Source organism: Polyodon spathula, chromosome 30, assembly GCF_017654505.1.
Source record: "Polyodon spathula isolate WHYD16114869_AA chromosome 30, ASM1765450v1, whole genome shotgun sequence".
NCBI classification, from domain to species: domain Eukaryota; kingdom Metazoa; phylum Chordata; class Actinopteri; order Acipenseriformes; family Polyodontidae; genus Polyodon; species Polyodon spathula.
The window spans coordinates 3,928,821-3,954,166 of record NC_054563.1 but is presented as its reverse complement, the minus strand read 5'-3'; the positions used below and the strand labels follow the sequence as shown (position 1 = coordinate 3,954,166).

Sequence of the window (25,346 nt, the reverse complement as noted above, 5' to 3'; positions counted from 1 at the left end):
GTGATCGACCTGCACTGCTGCGAGCAGGTGGACGCTGGGCTCACCTTCAAGAGGAAGGAGTTCCAGGACAGCTTCGTCTTCGACCTCAAGACCTCCGACCGCACCTTCTACCTGGTGGCCGAGACCGAGGACGACATGAACAAGTGGGTGCGCAGCATCTGCCAGATCTGTGGCTTCAACCAGTCCGAGGAGAACAACGGTATATCTGCCTGCCTGTTACAGACTTAGGAACATGTCCAATTCAGTATCACGGTGAAAAGCACTTTCCCTAGCTAAGGAATACTATCTATCTATCTATCTATCTATCTATCTATCTATCTATCTATCTATCTATCTATCTATCTATCTATCTATATCTATTTCTCTATCTATCTATCTATTTCTCTGTCTATCTATCTACTATATCTACCACGTCTATCTGTCTGCCTGTCTGTCTGTGTGTCTGTCTGTCTCTCTGTCTGTATATCTGTCTGTCTGTCTCTGTCTATGAATATTTAAATAATGACGAGACCCTTCACCATTGATAGAAGTATTTGGCCCTTTCTCATGAAAATTAGGGAGTGGCACCCATTATGTGTCAATAGCAAAAAGAGAGACACAACAATATGAATGTACTGTATTATGTAAGTTAGATTAATCAGGCAATTTCAGTCTTGGATGTCTATTGAACTATTGGTTAAAATAAATAACTTTACAATTTGTAACATGGCACACCACTATAGACCCACTTCCTGTGCAGCAGGTATCAGGAACCATATGTGCAGAAAATGAAGTTTAAAGTTTTAGTTGGAGTTTATTACTGTTGCACAGGATCTGAGTCTACACTGCTAAATCCTGTGTGTTTTGAGAAAATAATGCAAACCTGCGGACTGAATAATGCAAGTTTAATCTGTACTAAAACGTCGCTCAGCATTCTCTCTTGGCAGTAATGTCTATGAATTCTGTGCACCATGCCTGACCAGCGCCATCACCCCTTTCCCTCCACATTCACGTAAACAAGTTTAAAAATAAATGAGTTCATAAAATGTCACAGTTATTTAAAAAACTCAATAGAGTAAAAGACTGCTGGGGGTGGTCTTGCACATACATGAAACCTTTCCTGTTCCCATTCATACAACTTGTTCAATACTCATTTCTATAAATAGAAAAGGTTTTTCATAGGCCCCTTGCTCTTCTCTCCCACCAGCCTAGATAATTAGGTCACAAAAGGAATAAGCAATGGCAATCTGCTGCCATAGGGTTCTGTTGCTGCCGGTCATTAATAGGACGCACTCCAACTGGGCTGGCTTAGCATGAATGCCTCAAATAAGCACTCTGGGAAGTACATCCCATTTCTACAAAAAAGAAAAAGAAAATGACAAGCTCCACAGGGATTTGATTGATTCATGTGCTGTTAGTCCTCAGTGTGGAGCCCTCAAGGCCACAGCACCGCATCTGAAAACCTTCCGAGGCCTTGTGCAAACAGATAACACAGGGGCAGAGAGAAAAGGAGGCAGAAAAACAGGCTTTAGGCTAAACTCATTTGAACCTTCCCTTTAAGGGTGATTACTGGTTACCTTTATTTATAACTTGTTCATCAAATCAATATCAAAAGTTGATTTAAAAAAAATAAAAATGAAAAAAATAGAATTCTTACCGTGGTTGCACAACTCAATTTACTTTGAAAAGAAAGACAAATATGAATTTGCTGTGCCTATAATTAATTTGATTGCTATCACAGGCCAAACGATTGTACTTTTACCTATTTGGAGAGCTCTAAATAGCTAAAGGACCTGGTTACCTGAGTGATATGCTGTTCTTTTGTACTCGTACTGTAAATAAGGTCCTCAGATGGCTCTCTCCTTCAGCTTGGCCCTCTCCCAGAGTGGCAGCTTTCAGTAATCCAAGCCCATCCTGCTCAGCAGTGTTTTCCAGGAGATGCAGAAGAGTCCAGTTCATCCACTATCTTTAGAATGCCACTTGATGTCCTTCATTTCGTGGTGTTAGTTCCACGTGCCGCCCCTTGTGATGAATCACTATGAAAGGCGCTATATCTTTATATTGTATTGCATTGTAACAGCTGCAAGGTTGCCTGACGCTCCAGTGATAAGTAAGCTGGCACCCAAAAGCACAGCCTGTCCTCCTGCCTTAAGGGATCCCTTCTGTTAGTCTTTAAGAACAAAGGAAGCCTGTCTGTAACCAAAGTCAGATTAACAAATACAGCAATTGTTCTGTTGTTTGTCAATATGCAGCTGTTATCAGCTCACAGAAAGCAGTGATTAGAACCATGTTTCTTTTTTTGCATTTAAATGACCAAGTTCACTTCTTTAGTTGTGCTACTATCAGTGGTAGTTATGAATAGTTGTTAATAATATGTCTGCACCTTTCACCCTTTATGTATTTTTACACTATATTTAGCAGCTACTGTACGTCGTGCATCATGTTCAAAGTAGGCTGACAAACTGGATACTTTTAGTAATGGACAACAGTATTGCACATATTGTATCTGCAGGCTCCCAGGATTATTACATGGAAGCCCTCAATGCAAGCTTTGCGTGTCCCAGAGGTGGCCAATGACTCTCCAGGAAGGTGCTACAGCTACTTCATGTTTTTCTTTTTTTAGCTAGCTACCAGAAGAGAAAAAGTAGTAAAACAGAGCTGTGGACGTTTTATGAACTTGGAACAGTTATGAAGCCATGAGCAGTAATCTTTTTTTTTTTTTTAATTATTGTTATTTCATTTGGATAAGTAGAACAGGAAAAGCATCACCGCATCTAATAAGTCTGAAAGGTTCAATTGTTTTTGGGGGTTTTTATTCAAATTCTTTTTTCTTTTTTTTTTGTAACGATAGAATTGTGTTGGCCTTTGCCCATCATCTGTAGGAAAATCGGAACTGCTGTGGTAGAGAACCACAGAGGGCCTTGTTTTTGTGACTGGCGCGTTTACAGTATAAAAAGCACTTGATTTCCTGGGGCATCCCTACGGCCCCTATTAGTGTGTTTTTTAATACATTTCACAGTGAAAAAGCCGTCATTTCTGCTCAATAATGGAAAAGACTTTCAAACAGGAATACAGGCTTTATCTGTTGATATGCAGGGTTCTGGGTCCTTAGCAGCTTCACATTGTCAGTGTGAGTTATTGCCCCTGTCACCTAGCTGAAATACCTGCAATCTATCCTACAGATGAAACAGCAACACAACTGGGTCTATTTTAATGATCTAAATAGCGGCGGATCTAAATACTGCCACCTTTTTTTATTTTTTAAATTTAGTAGTCGCCAATTAATTTGACCCCGTTTTTAAAATGTCCACATTAGACAGTGGTATTAACACATCTGCCTCTGCTTAGATCATTAAATAGACAACAGTGTTTTCAGTCTCTGTTTTGACCTTCAATAAAGCACGGGCAGTTCCAAATGATTCCAGAAATGATTCCGAACACAAAGCTTACTGAAATGTTCCAGCAGGCAGTTTAAACAAGTTCCATCTGATTTGGCTGCTGAAAGTATTCTGTTATACAATATTTCCAGGAACATTAGTAACCCTTAAATGCTGTGTACAGAAGGGACTTGATTGCTGATTCGGATCTGATGTACCTTTGTTTAGAACCATGCTGTGGCTGAATAGTTACAAGCAGATGGTTCATTCGGTTTGGCCTCGATGGAATTTAGTGTTAGATGTATTGTTTCGCTTTTTGCTGATCTGTAATGGAGGGCCGTTAAACACTGGGCTGCTTGATGGCAGTTTTATAGATATTGTGAGAAGACAGTGAGAGGGCCAGGAAATGATGTGATCTACAGGTCAAACGCAAAGCTGTTTACTTTCTAGAAAGCTGACCTCTGCCCAAATATTTACTGTACTGTACTGTCTCTGATCAGATTATGGACCTTTACCATTTTAACAGGTGGGTGTGCAGTGATAGAGCTATGTATACATTTTATATTTATATTACATGTAATTTTGAACGGGGGGGTGGGTGGGTGGTGTTCTATATATGTATAGATTGAGAGGATATGTACATTATTAACCCTTTAACCTCTAATCGTTTTAACCAAACAACAACTGGCTTCCAGTAGACATTTGCGATATCATTTTGTAGTTTCTTTGATTACATAATGTTAAATAAAATATATAAATTATGTTCATATAGTTTTTTTTTTTTTTAATTATGTCTCAATCCGTAAATTCTAGGCGATGCAAAACTTGCCCATAGCTGTAGTCCACCACATTTTACAAGCAATTTGCAGTATTTACAGTGGTTCTCACTTGTAATAAATGTCAACGTTCTGCTATGTGATTCTTTGGTACATTTTTCCTTAGTTAAGTTAATGTTCCTTGTGCCCCAGCCTGTGGATTTACCTGCAGGGCACTAGCTTTCTTTTCCAATATGCTCCTATTTCAAAAGTCAAGCATACTCATCATGCTGCCACCACATCAGCAGAATCAATGTAATTAACAATCTGAGGAACCTTTAAAAAAGACGATTCCCTTGTTTCCTCACATGATATGTTTGTTATCTGTTGCCTATAATATAAATATTTTCACAATTAGCTCTTTATAAAAGCCCTATAGAATACAGAAAAACTATTGATACAATTAAATTGAAAGCAGAAAGAGACCAGTGGGGACTCATTGCAGTCACTGTGGCTATGTACCAGTTTGAGGACTGCCTGCAGTAAATATGTACTTTGCAATAACACTTCTTGATGTCTGCACCTTTGTAGTTTGGCTGTAAAGGCAGGCCTCCTGTGTATAAATGTATAGCAGCAGTGTTAATGGAGGGTCACGGGAGGGTTCATGATGAGCACGGAATCTCTTAACAGACCGTGAGAAAACTGCTCTATGCTCCAGTGCAGTGATGAGAAACTCAGTCCACATGTTTCTGGCAAAACACACAAGATGAGATCCTAGCCTGACCCCCATCTCTACTGAAACTGTAGAACTAACACAGCTGCCTACACACCCACTAGTGCAGGCATATAAAGGACACGTCCTACAGTATATAACACAGACTGGGGAATTTTAAGGACCATTCCCGCTAGTTCTCTTTTAATGTAATAATTCTTTTCCGTTTTGGTCCGGCTATTTTAGGAGTTTAGTTTAGTTAGGAAACCCCATGTACTGGAAAGATCCCTTTAATAGCGCACTCCCCAATGAACACTTTGCTCTCATTGTGACACGTGCACCAATAAACACACAGTATGGATGTTAACAAAAAAGTAGCCAGTCGCTGTGCTATACAACATACCAAAACAACTGCAAATCACATGTTCCTACTAGTGACATGGCATAGTGCAGCTCTTCTGACCTGGATCTCATAGCCCTTCAACTGCTTTTGATTCAAAGTGACATTGAACTGCCCGGTCCACACACTCAGTCACGCTGACCACTACACATTGACACGCTGGTACTGTAATGAATCAAAAACACATGAAGGTTGAGTTAGCCATTTAGGAAATAATTGAAGCCTCTGTTGTGGTACTATTGTTAGTAGCCAAGGCTGTTAGGAATTTTGTGGCATGTTGCACTCAACTTAAAAGCAGGGTGAATTAAGCAGTGATGTATGTTGCGCTGTAATGGCATTTCATCTCTTTATAGCTGTTGCTAGTAATGCATGGAAATCAGACAAGTGCATTCATCTTCCCACCAATACATCTTTGCTGCTCCATCACCCCAATTTGTAAAATTCAAACTTTTCTTTGCATTTCACTCCTGTCTGACCTTCTCTGTTTCCATTTTCCGTTCGATTACGAGTGATTTAAAATTGCCAAGTGCTCCACCCTCAATTCTTGCCTGAATGGAAGTCTGTGGAAAGTATAAAGTAAAAGTTACCATTTTTGTGTGGAGATATATACCAGGACTGTCAAATAAATGTAGCTGTTGTAAAGCTGTGCTGGGTTTTTGTAAACCAGATGGGCAAGTAGCCCACACTACAGTGGTAGTGCAATGGTTCTTTACTAAGGCAGCGCAAGGGCAGCTAATGATATAAGGCATTGTAGCATGTCAGTGTCAGTGAGATACTCCACCACTTCCATGATCTATTAAAACCCACTGTAGTAATGCTAAGGTCTGCAAGGGTGTTCCCCTGGTATCCCAATGTTATTGTTAAAACTAGGTAATAGTAACAAAACCAATGCATGTCTGTTCATATTCCCTACTGTCACTAGGCAAACTGATGAGGTAGTGTAGTGATGTGGGAGTGGCCTGAGCTGTTTGAAGTAAGGATTGACAGTTGAGCCTAGAAGGCTGCCAGAAGAATGTTTGGCTTGCTAATGAAAACCCAGCTGAAGTTTATGTTGGGTGAAAAGGTGTTTGTGTCCAGTGCTCAGGAGTACAGCTTCCAGACATAAAGTCTAAGGCTGGGCCTCTGTAAGCAGCAACAGCATGTGGCTGTCCTTGACGTTGGATTTATTAATCTTGGGACCATACTGTGGTTATCACAACAAGCAGCCTTTTGGGATTCAAAATGGTGTACACACTATGACTTAAAATATGCTATATTCCCAAATGCCTAAAAACTTAAAATGCTTGTTATTAGGCCTAACAGCCTCTATCAATTTGTTTTTGCATGTCTATGTTGAAGCCACAAGATAATTTGTATTGTGTTTGCATTGTTTCTGCGCCACATTACTTATGTGCGTACAGTATTCAGGAACTAACTTTGGCAAACCAGCTGCTAATAACTGTAGGGTCAGCAAATTATTCACAACAAATGGTGTAAATAATAGTTTGGCAGTGTGTTTAACAGCACATTTTTTTGGACCAGTCTGCATTATCTTCTGAAAGAAATAAAAGGTTATTTAAGATGTTAACCTCTTGCTTCTTTTTACTGTGCAACATCAATTTTAATACCCTTTTTTTAAAGGTATCAAAAAGCTTACATATACTGTACAGAGCCTTTAATATGTTTGTACTGTATACTCAATTCCTAATATGAGCCACATTCAGCATAGTTCATGAACTGTTTACATTACACCGTTAACAAACACAGCATAACTATGCATGTAGCCTAAATAAAAACGTGAAACTAGTCTAAATACAGTTTTTAACAATAAGCACAGTGGCCAGGACCTAGCAGTGTGCTCTCTCCTCCTGTCTGCCTCCTGTTATCCAAACTGACACAAAGTGGCGTAGTGTACAGTAAAAGCAGCAGCAGCAGCCCATATTGACGTTCTGATTTCTCAGTCAGCCACGCCCTCCTGGGACTCTCTACAAGGTTAGCCAAGGGCAGCGGACCAGGCCAGCTCCACACTGATGGGGATGGGTGTTTTGTTTTCCTATTTGTCCTTCACAGGCATTGATTTTTGTTAAAATAACTGAGACGTTATAATGCTTTGAGGTCAGACTGCTGCTGATCCCATGCAGTGATCCCAGCTGCTCCGTTTTCAGTGTTTCTCCTGCTCCTTTGGGGGTCGGTGAAGGGAGTATCATGCTTTCTGACAACGATCGTATTTCTAAATGGTTTTTATAGAACACAGATAAGTAGATTGAGGTGATTAGGATGAGGCATGCTGTGCAGGACGACATGAGGGAGTAACACAAATACCATTTACTATACTGTACATGTTGTTTTCACAAAGCCTTTCAGTAATTCTATATTTACTCTCTTTGACTAACTTTAGTGTTTTGTGTATTTTAAGGGATTCTGGGAGTTTGCTTTTGAGGCGTACTCCTTAAATCTCTGTGTTACAAGATATGTGGTTTGGGAAAGAATTTGCCAAATTGTTTGTCATATTTTTGGACAAAAGCTGCCAAAATCTAAAACCATAACTTAATTACTTACAGTAATTGCACAAATAGTGACATGGAAAATTATGTATGGAGATACACCACTACACAGTAACCTGTTACCCACTGGAGCCAGTGCTTCTTGAATGTGATTTATTTTTTGGTGGAAGAAATGTTCTGCCATATATCAACCAAAGTTTAGAATTCTAACCATCATTTGCCATCATCATTGACTTTTCTACCTTATGAAATGGAAAATATTCAGTGGGAATCATCCCAAATGTATTCATACAACCAAACTCAGCAATATCTACAGGATATTAATCAGTAGACTTGTCAGCAGTTGTTAACTGCACATATTCTACTGTACATACAGACGCAACACACAATCTAGCATTATAGCCAAACATAGTACCTCTTTCTGTATCATATATAACTGAGGTTCTGGACATGGAATCCAACAACTTCAATCAGCTTGGGATCTGAACCTAGTGTGGCCCTACAGTAGATACAGCAGAAACTGTTGGGTGAGTGTTGCTGTTTTCTGTCTCACATTTTCCGTCTGAATACAGTTTCAGTAGATACTGGTTACAGCCCCACTTTTCCAAGCAGAGATTTGAAGCACAGCTCTTTTTACAGGGAGATGTCTTTAATACACACAGTAATATTGCTTTAAAAAGGAACAGCCCACACAACTGTATAATTCAGTTCAATCCATCACTCTCTGACTTTTGGATACGAGTGAACTTGGCCTGTCGAACAGCTTTTAAAATGAGTGCTGGCTGTAGTGGTGGAAGATGTTTTAATGGGGCCTTACAGCTTTTTAAACTGTCAGCAGACCAGCCACTTTATGGGCGGGGATCCCTTTGTTTCATCAGTTTATCCAAGTGGTGCAGCATTTAAGGAGGTTTACAGCTGTTATTTTGGCCCTTGGGTGCAAAAAAGACAGTAAAAGGGAGGAACATTTCCAGAGAATCAGAGATGCAATGGGTTTCTTTCAAGAAATAGACAGGATGCAGCTGCTTGAAAGCTTATTTTCATTTTGTCATTTTATATATATATATATATATATATATATATATATATATATACACACACACACACACACACACACACACACACACACACACACACACACACACACATTGGATTTACACAAAAGGTTTAAATTATTCAAAAACAATTTTTCACGCCAGACAAAAGCCCTTCTTCAATTGTGTTGAAAAGTATATATAAATGGAGGCTATGTGGTCCAGTCCAGTGTTAACGAAACGGGCTTGTAACCAGGAGGTCCCCAGTTGAAATCCCTGCTCAGTCACTGACTCGTTGTGTGTGTATGTACATATATATATTTATGTTGATTTTTCACGGCACATTTTTACATAAATACCAGTTATCCTCTTGTTTACCATTGTAAAAGCACAACAAAGCGCGGAAAACCATGGAGAATTCCCATCTTAAGCATGCTAAGTGTTGCAATGTATAGTACAGTGAATGATATACAGTGTACTACTGAGCTTACAAATTGACATATTTAGAAATTCTAACAAAATATTTTTCGAATTCCGGTACTTTTAGAATAGTTGAATATCTGTATTTCATTGATCCAAATGCTGTGAATAGGTTTGGTGTTTAATACAGAATTATACTACAATAGAGATTTGCATGCACTGTTAGATGCTACCTATTTTACCTCAACGGCGTATGTGTGAAGATCAATTGTCACTGTTTAGATCAACTGAATAGGCTCCACAGACAGACGCATTGTTTATAAATCTTACCCAAGCAGATTGCTGTACACTGGGCAATGCTGACATGAAAAATAAGTAAGCTAATAATCTTACGCAAAGTTTTCACTGCTAAATATTTCACATCTCCAGTTATTTAACACAGTCTCATCTCATAGCTGAACAAAATCAGTTTGTGTTTTTTCGTCTTGTTTCACTCCCCGTCAAGTCTCAAGTTTTTGTCTTTAGCTTCCAGTGACCCTAAGAAGCAGCAGGCATCCGTGCCGGAGCCCACTCCTGTGGGTAGGGGGGGCTGTGTGTGAACAACACTCTCCTACAACATGCTTCACAACTTTCAATGACTCCTCACCCATCATGCGAGCTGATGATTATAATCAAGCCATTCACTTGGGTTCTCATAAGGGCATTTGTGGTCGATTGGGTGGATCCGCCATTGTTGATTATATGCTAGTGTGAGAAACTTTTCATCTCTCCTTCATTTCATTTCATATTGTGTTCAGAAACGATCTGCTGGTTTGTTTAATTGATGGACTAGGGAATTCATTTTTTTTTCTGGGTGGTATAGTTTATCACTTTCTGACTGCCTTTGTTTCCAGCAAGATATGCGGAAATCAACTGCTAATATGTTTTTTTCTTTGTCCTTTTAAAGTGGCCTATTTACTGACATACAGATCAAAGGAAACATGCAACTAGTCTAAATAAGTGCCATATTAACTCCATCTTCAATTCTTTTAAATATACAAAAACTTTTGCATCACCAATGAATTTTAGGATTGAGACATAATTTAAAGAAAGAAAAAAAAAACCATATGAACATAACTTTTATTGACCATCATGCAATAGTAGTACGGCATTACATGTTAGATTTTGAAATGTCACATTTTTCCATTGTTGTCAGTTTTTTGTTAAGTATATGAAAAACTGTAAAGCGGAGTCTAATTCAATATGTTAACATAACATTATTCAGCAGGTTTCATTCGACTTTGTAAAGTAAAATGTGTTAATTCTACAGGGTGATGCAAAACCTCTGGCCACATCTGTACTTATTTACTGACACTACAATGTCTTTCACATTGTGTGGAGGATGTGAATACCTGATTCGTATTGCAGAGTACTGAGGCACCAGCAGTATTTGATGTATTTTTTCCAGTCATTGATTGGCTTCTATTGATCTCTGTTTTGTCTGATTTCCTCGCACCTAGAATCGTAAGAAAATCGAAAGGTGGAAAATGATACACTGAGCCTAATTTCTGTCATTCATAGAAATGAATCTCATGTATTCTATTCCTTTTCATTTCCACTTGATTAATAACCCTGTCTGAGATTAATACAAGCCCTGGAAGTATTATTTGGTCATAAAAATTATTAATAACACCTTACCTAACTAAGTATTGTTTTACTCCACTGTTTTTCCAGGGCACAGAAAAATCAGTCACACTTTTCATGTTTTCTTACTGCTCACCCCTCACCTACAGTATAAAGAAATGAATAAGCACTGTACATTAGTAGTGATGTATCGTGGTGAGCATCAACCTTCACAAAAGCACAACAGCCCCGTTACAAAGTTCAAGGTACTCTAATAAATCGTGTGTAATTATCTCAATGTAATTCACAACTGAACACATACTTAGTGCATTTTAAACTTCCCAAAGGGAACATGCTTTGGTACTTTGTGAAGGCTACCACACTCTCTCTCTCTCTCACAAGGCAAACATGACCGGTAGTAGTTAAAAAATCATTTTAAAAATGCACTTCGAGCTACTGCTTAGCCTTCACTTCCTAAGATTCAAACCACAGCAAACTTCTGTTACAAATGCTCAGGCAAGTCCTTAAAAATGGGACCCATAGCCTGACATGCAATAAATGTCAAGATTTATACCTTAATACTTGCAGCTTTTACATAACTGACTTCTAGGCACACTATATTTGCATAATAGTGATTTTTTTACTTTGTTAAATTACCTTGGACCAATACATTCCAGATACATTTTGGGGGGTTTGCTTGAACTATGACGTCATAATAGTTTTACACACTGTGCTCTTATTTTCAAAGCTTTTTGGTAAATCTGGAAATTGAAAAAAAAAAGCAAATCATATTTTTACATGTTTACATATGTATAACATAACACTATAATTTCACTGAGCGAAACAGAACATTACATTAGATTTATACTTACATTAACTCGTAACAACGTGTTCTTAAACTCTGCTTACCAAGTCTTGAAACTCAAGGCTGTGAGTCAGGTTGTTAACTTTATAATAACTGTAAACAATTCAAGTTATTTTTTTTTGTAAAACTCTAGCCACTGTTACAACAGCTGTCCCCCCTGGTGGCTTTGATAACACTATTGAATGGCCTGGTTTTGACACAGGTGGCACTATCTGTTATGTAATAATCAGAGCAGAAGATTTTAATGAAAGCAATGTGGAATAAATAAGGGGGTGGGTTACAGTGTGCAATTACAATGCTAAAGGTGCCACGCAATAACAATTAGCAACCTTTTAGTGTACCATGGATCATTTTTACTGTACCCGTTTTGAGTTGAAAACACTGTAGCTGTGTAACACTGCACTACACCACCACAAGAAATACTGTTTATTCCGTTCTCCGGGACCCTCATGCAATGTGAGCGCTGCCTCCTATTGGTTGGCTATACAGTACTGCAGTGCCATTCAACTACTGGGCTTGCAAGGAAAGTTGAATAATTGAACACACTCTGAAGGACCCTCTAATTGTGGATCCTAATGCTACAGAGGAGGTCTCCTGAGTCTTTTGGAGGTGTCTTCACCAACCACAAAGGAATCCATTCTCAGACCTAATGAAGCAGATTGGTTTCAGCTCTCTGGACTAATGCTTTCCCAGAGCTCAGGTCAGAGCCAGGGGAGTATGATGGCAATTTTTTTTTTTTTTTTTAATCAATATGCCTGTCAATGGATTGGGCTCCCTCGAGCTTTTACTGCATTTTGCAGATCGAGTCAATGGTGTATCTGTAGCCATCAGAACGCCAGACACTGATAACAATGGGATAATAAAGCTGTGTTTAAAGGGCCTTGTTCTCTGTTCTGGGGCCAGCCACCACTGGTTAATGAAGCACAGCACAATGTCCCTTTGAAAAGAAGTCACTGCTGCAGATCCCTCCGTTCACTTTCATGTTGCTACTCGCGCTAGTTGACGCCGTGGTGCACTCCTTTTCTGCCTCGGGGCACCTGAGACCTAATTTGTCTGCCCTCGTTGGATCAGTCCAATTGTTGTCATTATTCATTTTACTGTGTAGGTCTGTTCTGTTCAAATTGACATCTGCACTGGATAAAAGATATTCCATGTGTGGTCTCTTATCAATTTATTTGTTAATTCAAAGCATTAATGCCGTTAGCAAAAGCAGTTGTAAACGGATGCTTAAGGCAATTTAAGAGGGGCAGCACCCCTATAGAATTAACTCATTTTGCTTCATAAAGTCTGCTGAAACTTGCCGAATAATATTATGTTAACATATTGAATTATCCGCTTTGTAATTTTCCATATACTTAATGAAAAACTGACAAATCAAAAAATGTGACATTTCGAAATCTAACATGAAATACTGTGCTGCTATTATGGCTTCCAGTAGACTTTTGCAATATCCTTTGATAGTTTCTTTGATCGCATGACGTTAAATAGAAGATCTCAATTATGTTCATATAGTTTTTTGTTATTATGTCTCAATCCTAGGTGATGCAAAACCTTTGGTCACAGCTGTAGCTGTATGTCCCTTTAGCACCTTCAGAAATTCTGTTAAAGGAGGCATGCCTGTAAAGCACTGGACTGGAGGCTCTCAGGTGGAGAAGTCCTGTGAGGTATCCATGTGGGTGCAGCTGCTGTCCTATCACTTCTAGAATACTGAGTGTGGTTTCCTGCAGAATCACCCTGAGCTGACGTGAAGGTTTTAATACTGTGCTTCTGAGTGTACACAGCTATTAAGGCTCAGAGCACCATCTCCCTCACTGATCACCCCAGGGTATGCTTTGAGATCTGCTTATGCAGGATTTCTTAACCTTCAGTTCCTTGCTCTAAGATCGGGATTCTAAAAGATATTATTCCCTTGTACATGCTAGAGCTTGGTGGCTTATGCAGAATAAAATGCCTGTAAAAGCTTTTTGTTAGCAAGCAGTATTGGGAATAATGTGAAGAACAAGGGCATGCAGAAAACTCATTGCTTGTATTCATACTGGTATTCATACTCAGAGGCGTTGTGCTTGTATGTTTACTACTACTCCAATGGCATCACTGGAACAAGGTGTCTAACAAGGATTTGATCACAAAAACCAAAAAGGTTTTTTTTTTTTTTTTTTTTTTTTTTTTTTTTTATGCACTTTATCACTTTATCTCTCTGTGACGTATTGGTCCCTCCTTTGTCTCACATGGAATGGCTCCCAACCCTAGACTAGAGACAGTCATCACTTTTTAATTGAGACTAGGAGCTCACTTAATACAGTCAACAGCTGTAATCGTAATGGATAATCATTGGATCTAATTACTTGGAACTACCTAAAAAAATACAGTAAATGATATGGATTTGTAATCATCTTCAGAAATCCCCTGTATTATAATACAAAGGGCTACTGAAATACTTCTGCAAGGGTAGAGAATGGCAATCCTTGTCCCTCAATGCAGGGCTGGTCTTCATCTGTAGCTGATTATTAAGAAAATGCCCACTGAGAGGCCTGCTTGACTACAGGGATTGCCCAATTGATTTGGAGTAAGGGAATTGAGGAATACTGAAAATTAGATGTCTAGGGGTAGATGTCTGTCGCAAATGTTGCAAACCACATGCAAACCAGTTGGAAGTGTAGCATGAAATGTACTAAACAACCGCAACGCTGTTCTCAAAATTTTAATTAATGCTTTGCAGCCGCAGTTCTTATTTGCGCTTTAGCCTGAAATGAGTATGTAATTCTGGGCGTTCCTGCCTACCCAAAACACAATAGTGTTATTTCAGTGCAATGATTTATATTTAAAATACATTGAGAACTGTAAATGTATGTGTATGCGATTTTATTGTGTTGTTTTTAAACCTGACACCTCCTTATGTAGGACAAACATGACCGGTTTAGCGAGGGGCTACTGTACGATTATGAAAAGCCTTTTGGGGGTGAATGTTGGGGCCGCCCTATAGAATCTGATGGGATTAAACTGCCTTTCATATATATATATATATATATATATATATATATATATATATATATATATATATATATATATATATATATATATATATATATATAACAGTATTAAAATAGGTAAAATGAAGACGGAACAGAATGCATTGTACAGATGACGTTTACATTTAACAAAAACTATGTTATTTTGATTCTTGTACCCTTGCGTGTATAGACGTTATCGTTCGGGCACCCTCTGCTGCAACAAACCACAGCTCAACTGTTGCTGGTTGTCACAAAAGGTCGCACAACTCTTGCTAGAGATCTCGCTAAGATGACGCAAATAATATTTAAATTAGTATATTGCGGCTCTCTTCATTCACATATTTTTTCTTAGCACATACAACAAAACGTGCACTTTGCGAATTGTCGTAACAGAAATGCAAACTGCGGTACGTTTGCTCTGCGACTGGCCCATCTTAGTAAATCAAGCCCTAAATATCTTAAATGATATGTTTCTCCATTCTCCATCTTCATCTTTCCACTGGTCTGTACTGTTTCTCTCCCTCACATTTCCACCTCATAAAGTTCCATTCCTACTTCTGAGCAATCCTTTGGCTTCCCAAACCTTTCAGATGCCTCTTATCAATGAAAATATGGACGGGATATTTGCTAGAACATACTTTTATTACCTGGGAGTAAGGCAGTATTAGGTTTGGGCTTGTAGCCTTGAGGTTTGCAATGTCCTATCGCCTGTAAATTACAAACTTGCTTGTTTTTTGTTTGTAATGCAGATGCTACCAGATCCATGAGGCCTTCAACCCATGCTCCCCGCTCCACACCAGCAGATTTGAGTGGTTCTGTCCCTCCACTAATAGGGGAGCGGAAATCTTCAGCCCCCGCACACTCCAGCCACCCTGTTCTCTTTACCTTTGACTCCCCACTGCGTCACTCCCAGACCAATCTCTCCACCAGCGCCCCCCAGGATTATCTATTCCTACATCAGTGCAGGAGCATGAAAAGTGAGAACGTCAGGTAAGAATCAGGGATGCATTTAGGGGCAATGTTTCCCGTGGGGAAAGCACTAGCCAGATCTCAGAACAACTCACCCTATATGTATTCTTCTCTGGGAAGAAGAGCCATTATTGACTGGCAAGCCCACGATTTTGATCATGCCGCAATTTTGCTGTGGCGTCATTGCCCTGCCCATTTGCAGTGGTGCTGAAGAATGCATTAAAATTGTAACCATAAGTGCACGTACATGTTATGTCTATTTGTTTTACATTACATTTCCATCAATGCACCACCCACATCCGGTTGTTTTAATGTGTGATTCAGTAAAAGTTCCGATGTGACATATATTGTAACTATTATCCGTCACACATATCCCAATGCACTTTTATTTTTGCTTTCTGTCAGGGCATTTACTGCCCGGTTGTCAGAAGGCGAGGGATGAATAGCAATTGTGCTAATCTATTGTGCCAATCTCGTTCTGCAAAGCAGACCACTGCGTAGGAAATTGCTAGGTAGCGTGAAGCAATGGCTAGCAGTTGCACTAATTAATTACCCTACACTACGACTACATTACAATGCAAGCTGCCAGGTTGTTTTTATTTCCGTGCTGTAATACATTCATAAAAACTATGTGAATGCTGTGGGCAATATTATTATAATATAGAGTATTCTATATATATATATATATATATATATATATATATATATATATATATATATATATAATATATATATATATATATATATATATGTGTGTGTGTGTGTGTGTGTGTGTGTGTGTGTGTGAATGCTGTGGGCAATACGAGAGTATTGTACCCATCATGCAATTCAGCGTGGAATTATAGTTTTTAAAAGAATATGTTGTACTATAATAAGAACACTCTTTTGTACACCTTGCTATATTTATGAGACCTATAGAGCAAATGAAAGTGTACAATTTGTTTTCATTATTTCATTAGCTATAGCCACCTTAAGACTGTAATGTAGTAGGTGGTTATAGGCTTCCTCCCCTCATCACAGCACAGAAACACGGAGAAGGAGACGGAAACATGCACCAGGTGATCTCAGGTACCATGCAGTGACTGATCAAATGAAAACCTTTCCTCAGGGTAAATGTTTTATAAAGACAGATACCGACTGCAGCCTTGTTCTTCATTCCAAAGCTTTCCCACACAATGGGGTTAGACCTTCTTCTGAAGTGAGCAATCACATTCAAATTCTGGCATGATGTTACCTTGAGCTTTTAATAGTTCCAGTCCTATATGTACAGTGTGCAGTACACTGCTTTCAATAATAAGGCTATTGTCTCTCTGTGTGTTGCCGCATAGTTATATTAATTGCGTTCACCCTGAAAGTGAGTCTAATTTGTGCAATTAAACGTGACTCAATTCCAGTTCATTTATGACGGCAGGTGGCTGCCTATTCAGTTTGGAAAGTAATTAAGACAGTTTGCTTTAGAGCTGCTTCATGTAGGAGATAAATGCCAAAAACTGCCTAACCTTTTCCTGAATCCAAATCTGATTCACTATTCAATTTTTCCTTTTACACACAAAAAAAACAACAACTCAATTAGCCAATTGAACATCTACTGTGGAAGGACAATAACAATACTCCTCTCCTACAAAATGAGGTATTTCTTATGATCCACCAGGCACATAAAGGGAGAACCAGTTGTGATTTAACTTGGTATGAATATTGTAAAATAAAAATCATGAGGATATCAGTTCTATCTTAAATTATACACAGTTGGCAAGCCAACGAAATCTGTTCCTTGTAACAGCCTGGCCCCCTCCTTCTTCCTTTGGGTGGTGCGACAACCTACGATCTCAAGTCCCTGGGTGAGCATTTCTCAGACTTGTAGGAGGAATTTCTGGCAACCTGGCTAAATAAATACAGTAGGAGTAAGTAAGAACTGGCAACCTGACTCAATATGTAATTAGCATTCTAAAGTGTCTCTCCATTTGGAAATTTGCTTGTTGCACATAATACTGGACACACAAAGATCAGAAACAAGCCAAAGGATGATGTCATCACGAGAACCTGGCCAGAACATTGTACAAAGACTTCCAACAAAACTAAACTGTATATGGAAAACCGACGGTATGACAATGAGGTGAAACTTTCACCATGGACCCCTACCTGTAAGAGGCTATACAAACCAAGCCATAAAAAAGCGTAATGCTCTCAACCTTTGAAAACTCAAAATGCTGTTCCTTGACAATACGTGTAAGAAGAGGTCACAGCCGGTGAGAAACAAAAAGAGTGACGGTACTAAGGAGGACTGTTTGGACAAGCAAGTCTATTTAATTAGGAAAAGTCCCAGTTATGTTAAAGATTCAAAGAAGAGGACAACATATAAATACCGTGTTGATCCTGTTGAGGACTACAGTATCATCAATGAAGAGGACTTCATAGTACAGTTCAATGAAGAGGACTTCACAGTACAATGACTTTTATCAAATAAATTGCTGCTATTTATTTAACCATCATTGTGTCTAGTGCTGGTGGTCATAATGAAATCCTCAATTTCTACAAACTTAAATAATATTTGAAACGGGAAACTACTCAATTGATCCTACAGACTTATGTCTAAGGCTCTTGGGAGATGTAGTTCACACAGGATGAATATGATTGCATGCAAGCAGAGATTTCAGGGATGTACAAGAAAAAACTACAAATCACTAAATAGGTCACTGTAGTTTGGGCTGAATCCGAGTGTATGATATGATGAAGTGGATTGTTTTAGAGGTGTATCTGTTTTATCTTAGCATAACCGGTTAGGAACTTAAAGGGACTATACAAAATAATGATCTGAAAGTGGAATCTAAAAATAATAATCTACACATGAGAAAAAAAAAGAGGAAAAACATCCCTTGGCTCTTGGAGTCGCATTACAGTAATACTGTAATTTACATAAAACATTTCACAATTGCTCTGGCAGGCAACTGATGTTTGATTTTTTTCGCCAACAACTATCAAGTAATCTTGGAATCTCTCCAGGTGTTATAAAATAACAGCTCTGTGTAAACTGCATGTCAACCACTGGCAACACCCAATATTGTTGTGGTAAAGGAGTTCAACCCTGGACTGCTCGCTGTCAGTCTGCTGTCATCTTGTGGCAAGCTGTTGCACTACCACTCAATCAATTATGCCTACTGCAAGCTGTGACTTGCTCTAGCTGTCCGAATACACTGCCCTCTTACTCAGATACACAGTGCCCGATACTTTTTTATAAATATATAAACTATTTTCATTCTCCATATGGGCTGCAAAAAAAAACGGTTTCACAGCCCCTCGATTAAATGTATTGCCTTGTCATTTACTGCACCCTATTTGTTTCTAATCATACATAAGAAGCGTAATGAAGCTAAATGTATTTTCCATTGTTGTTCCCAGGAGTGCCAGCTTCTCCCAGGCCACGCGGTCCTCCCTGTTGATCGGCAGCGACACAGCGGTGCAGAAACTATCCCAAGGTTTCGCGCACTGCCTCAACGGGATGGGCGCCCAGCTACACAGCTTCTACAGCCTGCCCAAACCCAGCAAGCACCAGCATCCCTCTCTGGAGGAGCAGCCGAGGAACTCTAGCTACGACCTGCCCAGAAGCTTCGGCTCGGAGGGGCACGTGCGGGCCAGCCTGTCCGGGCTGGAGCTGGAGAATGAGGAGGTATACACCTTCAAGACCCCCAACAACGCCCTGGCCACCGACAACTACGACCTGCCCACCTTGCCTGGCTCTGTCTACCAGATCCCCCGCACCTTCACCTTTGACAGGAATCACAATGCGCTGGGCATGGGGGCCACTGACTCGCCCGGAGCTCCGCCACCGCGGCCCCCCAAACCGGGGCAGATATCCGAGCAGTGGGGCATCATACAGCACAACGGGGAAAGCGCCTCTGTGGCTGCCATCCCCCGGAGGAACACGCTGCCCGCAGTGGAGAACTTCAGGCTGTATCGAGGTAATCCCACCAGGCTTTCATCAGGAAGTATCAGTTTGAGCACAAAGGCTTCATTTAGTACATGCTGCACGCTGCATCATATTCTGTGGAGGTCCCAGGCAAACCTGCTATTAACAATATTCTTATTTTCTACTTACATCTGGCTCTTATACCATATATTATACAATAAGAGACAGAGAGGTCTATTCAATTGATCGCCATACTGCAACCATGTAAACCATTAACAGAAGGGGACTTTATGAAAACAAACCCCTGTAACAGAGTGTGCGAGTGTGTTTTAAGTTTTAAGATGAATAACTGTTTAGATCAACAGAATGTATATATTAACTTATGCCTTACTGTAACATTTACCTTTCTAATGTGATTGTTACGAATGTATAGACTGGGATGGAAGGATTAGCAGGGAATTAAAACATATGTAGCTATTCTGAAAGGTACTAGTAAATTCTTGTGCCTGTCTTGCTTTCCTCGTTTGTCACAGCCTCCTCTTTTGAGACGAACGACCACCCTCAGCAGCTCAGCTTCAGCAGTAGCAGCCAGTCCGTAGAGTCGGTTAACGACGGCTTCAGCTCCTATCTTGTAAGTCCCGGCTTCTCATCAGCGGCACGCAATACCTCCTAAAAGTGGGGATTGTTCTGTCTGAGGATTTCTGAAACCTATACCTCTGTAAAAAGAACAAGAAAAACAACAACATGGCTGGCTCATTTCCAGCTGCTGTTCCCTTGTTTTTCACAGGCACTCTGCAGTAACTAGCAGAGAGTGAATTTGTTTAGTTCTCTATTAGGACAGGAGGCTACAGCAGTTACTGGATTTATCTGGTTTTCATTTTAAGAATGCTGACATTTTTCAGCTGCACTGTTTTGAGAATAACATCTGGTTGGAAAATGTTTAGATGTGGGCTTAAACCTGATCAGAATTTAAATGTGCAGGAACTTAATGGTAGCATACATTACCTGGTTATTGATATCTAAAACAGTGCCACTTTTTCACCTGTGGCGATATCTGATTACGTTACAGAGGACAAAGGCTGCTGTGGCTCGTTCGGACAGCGGCGACTCTGAAGACAATTACGTGCCAATGAACCCGGGCTCCTCCTCCTCTCCCTTTAACACTGCGTCAGCCAACAACCCTCAGGGCATCTACATTCCAATGAGCCCTGGCCCACACCACTTCCACTTCCCAACGGTCTCCTCGGCAACCCTCCCGACGCGCAAGAGAAGCACTGCCTCCCTGTGCCATCGGCCTGGGCGTCTCAGTGACATCACACCTCCCCCCGTCGACCGCAACCTTAAACGTGAGCATATTAGAGGCCAGATTTGAAAAATGTGTTAAAAAATGTTATATCCACCTTTAAAGAAGTACCGTACAACAAAACAAACAATAGCTAACAAAACAGTAATTGATTCCCAGTCTTTAACTAGGCAACTATAAGCCAGTTTGTTGCTTTCAGTTCTCCTGTCTTCATTAATACATTTTTCTAATGCTCTCTGTTTCAGCAAAACCAACACCTCTGGATTTGAGAAACAACCTTGTTATTGATGAGCTCCCACACAAGTCTCCAGTCACCAAGTCCTGGATCAGACCAGTGTAAGTATCACTTCTATTTGTACAAAAATCTCACCAAAATGTCATGGAAAAAAAAAAAAAACTTGAATTCAAGTAGTGCCAAAGTAAAAACTGTGATTTTGTTGCATTTCTATTGCAGGCCAGTCATGAACTCTATCTCCACACAAAACTGTCGACCCATATCCACACAAAGCATTACCAGTACCGACTCAGCGGACAGTGAAGATAACTATGTTACAATGGTATGTGGAATTAGAATTCAGCATTGATGTAAAGGTTTTACTTACATTCAATATCTGAATATAGTACGAGCACTTTATTAAGAATTATAATGCATACTGTTATAAAAATGCAAAAATAAAAAACAATCATGAGCTATATGTTGTTCTAAGCTCTTATCTTTTATCTTATGCTTTCAAACAGCAAAATCCTGTCTCTACCTCTCCTGCAAACAGTGGCACAAGCAGCCCTGCTTCCAGGAAGTGTGTCAATGTTGACTACCTAGATCTTGACTTTAAGCCGAATTCACCGATTCCACACAGAAAGGTAAATAAAAAAGCACTCTCCTGTGCTTAGACTGGGACAACTGGATTACTTCAGTGGTGCTTCTTACCATTAACCATTTTAACATCTTTAAATATGTTTAAAATCTGTCTCCTCCTCCCCAGCCCTCCACGTCCTCTATCACCTCAGATGAGAAGGTGGACTACGTGCAGGTAGACAAAGAGAAGACGCAGGCGCTGCAGAACACTATGCTGGAATGGACAGATGTTCGACAGTCTTCAGAATCTGCCAAGGGAATGAAGTCCTGATAGAGAAACGCCAAGACAGAACGAGACTGTTCCCTCAGAATCAACGTGCTGTTCTCAACTCTAGCCCTGATATCGCCAGTACTAACAATGTTATTTAAAAAACAAACAACAACGACCTACATTTTCTTTGTGAAACAGAATTTACTGGAGGTCTGTACTATTACGATTGGTTCATTTTAGCAAACAAGAAACATTTTTCGTAAGCTTTACAGCACATACTGGTCATTCTCCTGTGGTGCATGTCTTCTCACTGTGTCAAGAAGGCAGTGAAAGAATACATAGATGAGTCCAGGAAGATGGGTACTGAATAGGTGTACCTTTTAAGGCATTAATGCTCACTATATGTATATCTGGCTCTGCACTGTTTTTTCTCACTACAAGAACCAAACCATGATGGAATTTGAAAAAAAAAGGTCTACAGTCTCTTCAGGTCCAGTAAAATAAATGAAAACAACTACAATGCAAAACTCAGTTCCAAAGTTAAAGTCAAATATATACATAAAAAATATACACTTTATGTTGATGGTTCTGCAAGATCAGAAACCTTAAAAACAAATTTTGAGTCATAATGCTTAGAAACAGGGTCAATTTCATACTGCCCATTACAAATGCGCACACGGTATTTGGGCAGCATGCTATGTTGTCTTAATGAACTATGTATTTGGAAAGCAAAGATGTTGGATTACAATATTGGGGCTATGTGCTTCAGTCTTCCAAGGGTTCCTTCAGAATAAATACAATGGAGGAGCACAGTAATGTTCCTAATTTGTACACATATAAGCCCGTTTTTAATCAGATGTGGAAACCAGTTTATTAATTTAAGTGACTGTATATAAATGTGCACGTTTTATTCTTCTGTAATCCACTAATCCCTGGACAGTATTGCATTCAGTGCTGCACAAGTGAAATAGGTTAACTATAGTGAAGAATATTCGTTTTTTACAAAGCAGGATTGCGCTGCAGCTGAGTGTATACGTGGTCTACTGTATGATGCTTTGATGTATCATCTGCCAGTGCCCATGGCTAACAGAAATGAAAACACAGGTTTTTAACTCACAGCCTTTTTAAATGCTGCCTTGATGGCGTACTTACTTTAAAAGCCAGGTTCCTTACTTCAGTTCCTATTGCAACACTGCCCTGCTAAAATGTATGTATTCCAAGCATAACCCTAGAATACAATTAAATTACAACACTCATATATCCTTTCAGAAACTTTAAAAAAGAATCAAATAACAAGAGACAAGAACTGTGATAACAAAAACTGCTAAAAGCCGCTAAAAGGATAGCACCACCATCATTAAATCCTAGACTAATGGTTTTGAGAAAAGACCACTGAACTACTGAAACGCTTAAGCATCTATGCGAACTAATGTGCTGTTCGGTTGGTCTTGTTCCAAATGATAAACACATGATAAGTTTACCCATAAGTTATTCAGCCTGCGTTTACAAACTAAACACACAAGGGTATAGAGAACGGCCAACTTGTGTTTGAAAGTTGTTACTTATTTTTTATTATGGCTTTGTTTTTGGTTTTTTTGAAAGAATGAAATCAAGAAAGAACTTTTTACTTAAGCTGTTGTATGCTTTTAAAATGTTGTTTTTCACCTTTTTTTTTAAACAAATGTTTACATTAATTGTGTTGCATTTTTCTATGATTATTGTCGAATTCAATATTTAAAAGCAAATACAAAAAAAAAAAAAAAACATACATTCTGAATAGAGAGCCAAGCAGTGGACATGCATGTGCACCCTTCCACCGAGTGAAACAAGCACACTGCAAGAGGCCGGGAGGACAGCCACCAGTTAAATTCGTTCTGAAGGATCACGGAGGGAGGTTTGGCTTGAAGTAGCATGCGTGGCTAAAATATGTAACAGCCAAAAAACAGTGCAACTCAAAGCCCTGTCACACATCTCAAGAGTAAGCCATTTAAAGCTCTGTGCATGCAAGCTTTGCATCTACTGTGAGCCCATTTCTGGAAACCCATCCTGCAATGAAAGTGAAAATGAGCTCTTGATACAGGCCAGAGCAGCTACACCGGAAAACATGAAGACACCCTGGAGGGCCAGCCTCAGTTCTTATCATTGGATCGGATGAGATACAGGGGTCTTGTTTGGGAGTGTGCAGACTGTCCCAGAGCCCAGTGTGCAGCAAACGCAAGCCTATCATGAAATCAATATCGACTGATAATCCCTCGGAACCGTAACAACACAAATGGCATTTATCTATCAATATATGCTTTTATTGGGGGAAACACTGAATCAGTCTTTCTTAATTTAATGGGGGGTGGGGGCAGCACTGTTATTGCTTTCAATCAGGTCCAAGATTTCTAAGTGGGCTGGGACCACTTGTATTTAAAGTTTTAATTTAAACGTGAAAGTGCATTACATTTTTAAAAGTTATTTTTTAACTGACAAGCTGACTTGGTTTGGCGCTGTGGCCAGTCACCCTGTGCGGTGCTTGTTTTTGCTTTTTACACAAGTCAATAGATAAAGGAAATGCCATTTGTGATAAAGTCTTATGCCACAGATCACCATATAAACAGAGTAATCGTGAGCCAGTTTCTTCTGAGTGTATGGCGTTCACCATGCTTGTTCTTAGGACTATATTTTAACCCTTACCCAACAAATCTAACTACAGTATCTGCCAGTCCTGCTAAACAGCAAAAGGCCTTAGAAAGGCAGAATGCAGTAACTTTTTTTTAACTAATCTGTCATCCTGTTGTTTGCAAGCATTGATGTTTTTCTGCGAGGCAAGGTGAGATTTTTAGTACCACCAGTCCTAATGGGAAAGGGTTGAAGTAGTGATACAGTGACTGTCAAAACTGTTGTTTAATGCCTGGAGGGGCTGGATGAATTTGTGTGTCTTCAGCAGGACAAACAGAAGGGGCCCTGTACTGTTAATATGTAAAAGGTGAGCTGGGTGAGAGAGCTACTAAAGCAACATCCTTGTTTCCAAACCTCTGTACTAAAACTGTGTAAATCTAGTGGTGTAAGGTTGCTTTTTTCTGTATTATTGTAAAGCCTTTTACATCTTAATGTGGATAGTTAGTAAGATAATTTATTAATTTATTCAGTGTTTCTGTCTTTTTTTTTAAATAATAAAAACAAACAAAAACCGCTCTACTAACATTAATTTATGCTTTGTGTCTTGGTTCTGTGAAGCAGTATGCCACGTTATTACTCTTGTTTAATGGTAAAACATGGTACACTTGGGATAAACATTGCTTAATTGTCATTAATGTATTATACCAGAAAACAAATATGGAAAATAATAAACAATAAATTATGAAGTGGATTACTGCTGTTCTGAATATCTTGATTTTGAAAATGAACTTTTGTAAATGGAGTGATTTGTCTCAGAATGGCTTATCTTAGAATCTGATTAGTAGAGCACTGACCCTTCACCAC

General features: G+C 39.4%; 1 protein-coding gene across 1 annotated transcript; it reads left to right on the top strand.

Moving 5' to 3' along the window:
* gab2 (GRB2-associated binding protein 2) lies at positions 1-25,253 on the top strand (the record flags this gene model as incomplete). The annotated part of the gene is made up of 9 exons (XM_041232589.1): positions 1-199; positions 15,385-15,625; positions 19,001-19,560; positions 20,042-20,139; positions 20,578-20,854; positions 21,057-21,147; positions 21,266-21,368; positions 21,550-21,672; positions 21,795-25,253. Coding segments are annotated over 9 exons (1,836 nt in total), but the record flags the coding sequence as incomplete, so codon positions are not given.
* Between the last annotated feature and the right edge of the window lie 93 nt (positions 25,254-25,346).